Raw genomic sequence first — 7,568 nt, 5'->3', positions numbered from 1 at the left:
AATATTTAGTTTCTGATGTATTTATCAGTATCAGAGATGTTTTGTTGTGGTGTTTGTCAAACAAAGATGAAAATAAGCAACATAAATAACAACCCTTATATACATCAGAGTTGCTCAGTCATTACTGTTGAAATCCCAGCTGTGTGCTCACCGTAATGGGATTTTAATGGGTATGTGGCTGTCCATATAGCAGCTAAAAATAAAACAATAACACCCACCTCCAGGCTGGCAAACGCAGACCCCCTCCAGATACTGTCCTCCAGCTGATGCTGACTATCTCTTTTCTGTTCTCCCTTTTCCCTCCAGCCCTGTTTTCCCATCCCTAGATGCCAGCAAACCTTTTCCTCTTTACTCTACAGCTGTTCTACCAGGCACCTGATACTCAGCAACAAAAAGGAGGAAACATCCCTCAAATCACCTGCAAGCCCAAACTGCCCAAATCACAGAATCATGTGGGTGGTAAGGGACCATAAAGACCATTTTATTCAACCCCTCTGCCATGAGCAGGACACCTTCAGGCTGCTCCAAGCCCTGTCCAACCTGGCCTTGAACACTTCCAGGGATGGGGCAGCCACAGCTTCTCTGGGCAACCTGTGGAAGGGCCTCACCACTCTCACAGGGAAGAATTTCTTCCAAACACTCAATCTAACACCGCCCTCTGTGGGTTTGAAGCCGTTCCCCCTTGTCCAAAGTCCTCCTCCAGCTCTCTTTGAGTGCCCTGAGGCGCTGGAAGGAGCCCTAAAGGCTCCACAGAACCTTCTCATCTCGAGGCTGAACAACCCCGACTCCCTCAGCCGATCTCCACAGGAGGGGCGCTACAGCCTCAGAGCACCTTCGTGGATCTATTTGTTTATCAGATTTAGAGGCATATCATGCGCATTTCTGGGCAGGCAATAAAAACAGCTCGTAAAGGGGCTGGTACTTTCTCACGCTAAACGGGTTTAGTTTGGGTTGGCTTTTTTTTTTTTTTTTTTTTTCTCTTATCTACGGTGAAGATTAGTGTGCTAAAGGTGCTGCAGCCACCACCCAGACCTGTTACAAGCTTTCTCCCTCACTCACCACCCTTGGCAAGAGTCCCCTCAGCCGCCCCGGTTGGCTCCGAGACCCCGCGCTCCTCCCCTCGAGACGCCAGGGCTGGGACGCGGTTGTTGTGTTTGCAGTGAACATTAGGTGGGCAGACACACAGACACACACAGACACACGGACACAATCCCGCCCCCTCAGGCAGGCTGTCCCCCGGGATCGGGGCAGCCCGGTGAGGCCCGCGGGCTCGGGAGGCGGCGCCAGGCGGGCCGGGCCGCGGGCGGCGATGGCGGCGGCGCGCACGGTGCTGCTGACCGGCTCCAACCGCGGCATCGGCCTGGAGCTGGTGAAGCAGCTGCTGGGCTCGCCGCGACCCCCCGCCTGGATCTTCGCCACCTGCCGGGACCCCGACGGGCCGCGGGCACAGGTCAGTGAGGGCCGGGGGGCGGCGGTGACGCTCGGCCCCTGTCGCCTGCCTGAAGGGCTCACTACTGCCGCGGGGCTCTGCTGTCTCCGCACCGTGCCCCGCCCCGTGTGAAAGTCACCTGAAGTGCAGCCGGCGCAGAATCGGCTGTGTCACCCTTGAGGCCGCGCCGCTGGGCTGCCCCGGGCCGTGCTGGGTGTGCCCGAACCCGCCCTGCCGTGCCAAGGCTCGGCCCTTTCCCCCGGGCACGGGCCGGGCTGGGCTGGCCTGAGGGCCCGAGGCGCTGCGAGCGGCGGCCGTGCTGCCCGGGCCGGTCCTGCTGTGTCACGCTGCTCTCTGCAAAATCCCGAGGTCCAGAACATAGGATTTCCAAAAGTGGTGGCCTGTGGATCCCCCTGTCCCTGCTTTCAACTTTGCTGAAATGGGAGAGACTCACACATGTTGCTTGTGCAGGGAATCACAAAGCTTCCCTGTTCTGCCAGCTCTCTTTACATCCAGCTTGTCTTCCTCTGCTTGCTGTGTCCCACTGAAATACTAACTGCGAGGAACTTGCTCTCTGATAGATCCTGGCTCCAGCTGATTTGTTTGTTGTATCTTCTTGAAAGTGTACATTATTCCATGTCAGGAGCAGTCCTGGGGCAGTGAGAACCCACCCTACTGCCAGCCCAGGAGTGCCCAGCTCCTGCTGTGGCTGGTGCCCAAGCTGTCTGGGTCAAAGACAGGCCAGGTCTTTTATTTTTTCCTCATTCTTCCTCCCCACAACTTGCAGGATTCTTGCAGGGCAGTGATGAGATCTGGGACTTTTTTCAGGGCTGGTCTGGAGCCAGTTTTCCTACAAGGTGGTCCTCATGCAACTCTCCCAGCCAGGGGATACTTCCCTAAACCTTGTCCAGCTGTGGTAGGGTGAGAGCAGTGTCATCAGGGTGCTGCTGAAGTCCGTGACCACAGGACAAAGGCAGCAGAGGCCACATCACTTCTCCTGCCCTTTTGTGCCTGGACCCGGTGTTGGGGTGAGGGAAGCTCCTGCTGGGATGGTATGAGGCTATTGAGGCAGGCAGTTGGGAAAAACAGGAGAGGAGAAATAGGTGTTGGCCACCACAAACAAATTAGTGGATTTAACATGATTTCCCCGGGCTAATGTGGGAAGATGGGGTCTGGTGAGGGAGCCCAGAGATAACTGATAGTGAACCATGGCCAGTCCCAGCAGCTCTCCTGCTCTATGTTCCTCTCAAAAGAAACCACCAATTTGTATTTCTCCCGTGGGCATGTTTGGAAGAGATTTTTAGTTGTAAAAGCAATCCTTTTGGGCACATTAAACAAGGTGGTTTGGTTTCTGCTGTCTGAAACCTGCCCTAGTTGGAGACTCAGAGCAAAGAGCTGCTAGGAACTGTGAAGTAGAAAGTTTCCTTGCTGAAAAGAACCTCTGAATCCTCCACTGTGTCAGTTGGCACAGACAGGCAGAACAATCGATGGCTAAAACACAAAGAGGAAATTTATTTCTGTTATCTTGATAACCAGGGGATCCCTGAAGCAACACCAGGCAAAGGTACAGGGAGGTACAGAGATAGAGGAGACGCAAGTACTGTTAAGATCCATGCTAGGAGATCACTGGCTGCTGTTTAGGTGGTTTATCAAGGGTTATTCCCAGCTGTAAGGTCACTTGAATGATTTACAGTCCTCCTCCTGAGACTTCAGCTTTTCACCCACTCTGCCCAATATCCCCATGAAGTGAAAACAACCAATAAAAATGTGCAAAGTTGTTAAATTCATTAATCATTAATAAAGTCCAGAGTGTGTGCATTTTGGACTGGCCTATCCAGGTGTGATTTCCTCACAGGTCACATCTGATATTGGCACTCACAGGTATTCCTTTTCACCTCATTTCCAGCAGCCTCTGGGAGACACTTCTGGCTGTGTCCCCAGCCAGTTCACAACATTTCCCTGCTAAACTGGTCCTTCACACTTTGCTCCCATCATTTGCTGTGGCTCTGGCTGGGCTGTGCATGATGCTTTGGGAAAGTGGCCACAGCATCTTGCAGTGGTGGCCATGTCATGCCCTGAGCACATGGCACGTTGCTTTGTGGAGCCTGGGAGCAGCCTGAGAGCCAAGGCCAGTCCCCATTCCAGCTGTTCACAAGCACTGAGAAACACCTGGAAGATGTTTCCCTCAGGGTGGGCCATTGCTGGCACCCCAGCATGATGCTTGGCATCACCTTTGCCTCATGCTGATTCTTTCCATGTCTCTTTTTGTAGGAGCTGAGAGATCTGGCATCCGAACACCCAAACCTGGTTCTTGTAAAGCTGGGTATGTGTGCTCTGCCTCTGAGCTGGTAAATTTGTGGCTGGCAGCCATGCATGCCCCATTTCTCCTTCCTTCTCTCCCTCCCTCCCTCCCTCCCTTCAGGCTGTACATGGGGATCCACTTCTTCAGGGCTTCTTCAAGTCCTGCTGCCAAAACCCCAGCTTCTCCAGACCTGTCTCAGAGCTGTACCCCATTCCCTGGAGCCTCCTTGCTCCATGGCCATAGGAGCAGGATGTTCTTGAGACCCATCCTGGGCAGCCCCCTGGCTCCCCCAGCTGAGTGCCTTGACCCCAAGTCTTAGGCAGGACCAGGAGGGCTCTGGGAGGAAGGCAGCTCCTGTGGAAATGCTGTAAGATTAGCCCAGAGCTTGAGCAGGAGCACAAGGACCTTGCAGAGCCGTCCCACAGCAGGTCCAGCACATTTCCCCTGGGGACTTGTCCCCCCGGAGGCTGCCCTGGGGTCTCCAGAAATTGCTCAGACGTAGACTTTGGAGCGGTGGCTGCTGAGAGCCGACGCACATGGGAGTCACAGCAGCGGTTTGTCCCCACGGTGGGCTTTGCTGGCGGGAGCCCTCGTCTGGCGGCGGTGTTGGGAGGATCGGGATCAGTCGGAGCTGGTTTCGCAGCACCATCTGCTGCCCGTGGATGGAAGGGCCGCGCGGCTCAGAACGCGCGCATTTCCTCGCCGTCCTCCCCTCCCTCTTCTCCTCTCCCTCTCAGCCTGTTCTCTCGCTCTGCAGATGTGGAAAACCCCTCGGCTATCACCGATGCGGCGAAGGTGGTGGAGGGCAAGCTGAACGGGATGGGGCTGAACCTGCTGATAAACAACGCCGGCATCTACACCCCCACGGCCTCGCTGGACACGGTCGATGCTGAGGACATGGTCAGGACCTACAAGACCAATGCAGTGGGGCCAATGCTGATGGCCCAGGTACGGGTGAAGCTCTGGGGATGAAATCTGGCCCAGCTTGAGGGTGTCACAGGCTGTCCATGGTCACGAGGGAAATCTTGGAGGGCTTTGGCAAATTTCTGGGGGCTGTGCAAGGGAGTGCTAGGGCTGCTCTTCAAGCCTAAGCCTTCTGCAGCATCTCTGAATTGTGTAAGTCTAATTGGGAGCAGGCAGGGCCACTGCAGCAACACCTGGGCTCTCCTGGCATCTTGCTGTTCTCCCTCACCCTCCCTGGGTTGCAGTTGCCGTAAGTGGGACTGACTTGAGGCACAGGTGTCCCACTAGGTTGTTTCTCCTCAGGCCTTTCTGCCTCTGCTGAAGAAGGCTGCCCAGGACAGCAAAGAAAAGGGTCTGAGTTGCAGCAAGGCAGCCATCATCAACATCTCCACCATCTTAGGGTCCATCAAGAAAACACCTGATTCCTTCTTCCACCCTGTCATCTCCTACCGCTGCAGCAAGGTATGGAGAGTTGTGACCTGCCCCAGCTCCTGAGCTCCACGGGGTCAGAGCTGCCCTTGCCAGGCTGGATCTCAGGAAAACACCTGGGATGGAGAGATGGAGGGAGACCCCAAGTTCCCAGGGCATCTCCATGCCCACCCAGGGGAAACACACACTGTGTCTTGAAGACCTGGCATTGCTTTTTCTCCCTCGCCAAGAGGCAGCGATGGGAAGGGAACCTGGTTCATGGAGCTTTTTGCTGCCCAGGGATGATGCTTGCTTCCTCACCCAGGCTGCCCTCAACATGCTGACCATGTGCCAGGCTCTGACCTACAAGGAAGCTGGGATCCTGTGTGTGGCACTGCACCCTGGCTGGGTGAAAACAGACATGGGCACCCAGGAGGTGAGTTCTGGCCAAGCGGGTCATCTGGGAACCCATGGGTGGCACCCAAGACCACAAACCTGCACAGGAGGTGGCCCAGGTGACCAAGATGGCTCTCTGGGGGCAGGATCCATGTGAAAATGAGCTGCCTCTTGGGCTCCAAGTTGCCCATGTCTGTGTTGGGCCGCTGCAGAGCATGTGGATACTGGGATGTCTGGGAAATAGCACAAAGCAGGCTGCTTGTTCTGGGGGAAAAGAGGGGCTTTGGGTAGCCTGAAAGATATGTAGAGAACTTGAATCCAGCAGAGCAGGGAGAAGAGGAGCAACACTATCCCATCCTGTGCCTCATTCCATGAAGAACTGCCAGTCCATGAGGTTTCCACTCATCCTGCAGGATCCATGTTTTGCAGTGAGGGTTTTGCATGAACACTGCATGTTCTGCAGTGAGTCCCTGCAGCACTGGGGTTTTGAGAAGCACAAAGCATCTCATTTGCAGCAGGGATCTCTTCCTGTTGGGTTAAACTTGTGGCTGGCTTCCCAGCCCAAGCCACCTCCATCCAAGCCAGCAGTGCAGATACCCAACCATCCTCCCACACAGTGGACTTGTCCCAGCTCCCGTGGCTCTCTGCTCACTCTGGGTGGAAGGAGCCTTGCTGTCCCTGCCCATGAGCCAAGTGGGTACTGCTGGATGGCCTGGAATGATGGTGGTGTCTCATTTTTCCCTTTGCAGGCTGACCTGACAGTGGACACAAGTGTGCGAGGGTTGTTGTCTGTGCTGCCAATCCTTTCTGAGAAACACAGTGGGACTCTGCTCAACTGGGAAGGGAAAGCCATCCCCTGGTGACTGCTCTGTGTCCCTGTGAGGGACTCCATGGTGCCACAGGACTTCCTGCTTGCACAGGTCCACCAGGGTGCTCAGCCCTCTGTGGTCTGCAAGGGACCTACCTGGGACTCCAGTGGGTGGGCAGGGTGTGATCCCTGCCTTCAACTTGCTAATTAATAAAGTCAATTAGTACCTGTGCCTTCTCCCAGCTGCTGAGTCCCCACTCAGACTGTCTTGCCCCTGCAATAATGGCTGAACTCGATGATCTTGGAGATGTTTTTCCAACCTAAATGATCCTGTGATCCAAGCAGTCTGCTGCCTTGTCTTCAGCTGCTCTGAACTGAAGGGGACATGTAACTCACCCAAAGCTCTGCTGTCCTGCCTGGCTGCAGGGTGTGCCTGGTCTCTGCCATGCTTCCACCAAAGCATGGTGTATTTGCCATAGATTTCTTGGGATGACCTTGTGCTGGACATGCTGTCTTTGGGAGCAGCCTCGTGGTTGGAATGGGAAGATCTGGCACTAAAGTCCAGTTCTGCAATCCCAGGCAGACAGCTCTTGCCACAGTAGTGCCCCAGCTGGGCATGGTACCCCTGGGTGGGGAAATCTGGTCCCATGGGGATCACAGCATGGGGACAGCACTTCTGTGGGATGGAGAAGCTGAGAACCTTAATAAGGTGGGCTGGGCAGCCCTTGACTGCAGGAATTTGACCAGGAAGTGGTAAAAGCACCAGACAAATGGCTTTTGAGGTGGTATTGGGGCTTTGCCCCTTCTAGAAAGAACTTCTTTTAAAGGAGCATGGCCAAAAGGAGCCAGGACTCCTGCAAAACCAAGCCTTGTCTCTGGTGGGCAGAGCAACCTAGCCTGCAGGACAGGCAACCCCCTGCTCTGCCCACCAGAGGCCACACCTTTTCTTTCTCATCTGGAGGAGGAGCTGAAGCATCCAAGTCCCTCTGGGTCTGGGCTATGGTTTTACCTCTTTCTGGAGTGGCGGCTTGCCTGCCACCAAGAGCTTTCCTGGGAATCTTGAGGCCATGCCCCACCTGGCTGTGCCAGAGGAGCTGTGTTCCCCATGCCCAGGCTGAAATGCTCTTTTCCAAGCCTGTGCTGTGCTTTCCAAGGCCCTCAGGAGCCATTACTGCTAGCAGAGCACCCACATGAGGCATCCACTGCTGCACAGGTGCCCCTGCCAGGGAGACACTGACCTCAGGACCCTCATCCTCAGGGGA

At 55.2% G+C, this 7,568-nt stretch overlaps 1 protein-coding gene across 1 annotated transcript; it reads left to right on the top strand.

Moving 5' to 3' along the window:
- Positions 1-1,294: 1,294 nt before the first annotated feature.
- Positions 1,295-6,548, top strand: LOC134424300 (C-signal-like). The gene is made up of 6 exons (XM_063167972.1): positions 1,295-1,450; positions 3,701-3,752; positions 4,489-4,679; positions 4,998-5,156; positions 5,428-5,538; positions 6,248-6,548. Exons 1-6 carry the CDS (start codon positions 1,310-1,312, stop codon positions 6,359-6,361), a joined length of 768 nt encoding a protein of 255 aa, XP_063024042.1. The 5' UTR covers positions 1,295-1,309; the 3' UTR covers positions 6,362-6,548.
- The last annotated feature ends 1,020 nt before the right edge of the window (positions 6,549-7,568 follow it).

This window comes from Melospiza melodia, chromosome 13 (genome assembly GCF_035770615.1).
Source record: "Melospiza melodia melodia isolate bMelMel2 chromosome 13, bMelMel2.pri, whole genome shotgun sequence".
In the NCBI taxonomy this organism is placed as follows: domain Eukaryota; kingdom Metazoa; phylum Chordata; class Aves; order Passeriformes; family Passerellidae; genus Melospiza; species Melospiza melodia.
The sequence above is the reverse complement of the archived record's forward strand: the minus strand, read 5'-3'. Positions and strand labels throughout refer to the sequence as shown.

What these genes read in the sequence shown, in the direction of transcription:
- LOC134424300 (XM_063167972.1), top strand. Translation starts at nt 1,310, where the DNA reads ATGGCGGCGGCGCGCACGGTGCTGCTGACCGGCTCCAACCGCGGCATC. An exon ending in CCTGGTTCTTGTAAAGCTGG is followed by an intron (nt 3,753 to 4,488) that starts GTATGTGTGCTC and finishes CTCGCTCTGCAG; the next exon opens with ATGTGGAAAACCCCTCGGCT. An exon ending in CAGACATGGGCACCCAGGAG is followed by an intron (nt 5,539 to 6,247) that starts GTGAGTTCTGGC and finishes TTCCCTTTGCAG; the next exon opens with GCTGACCTGACAGTGGACAC.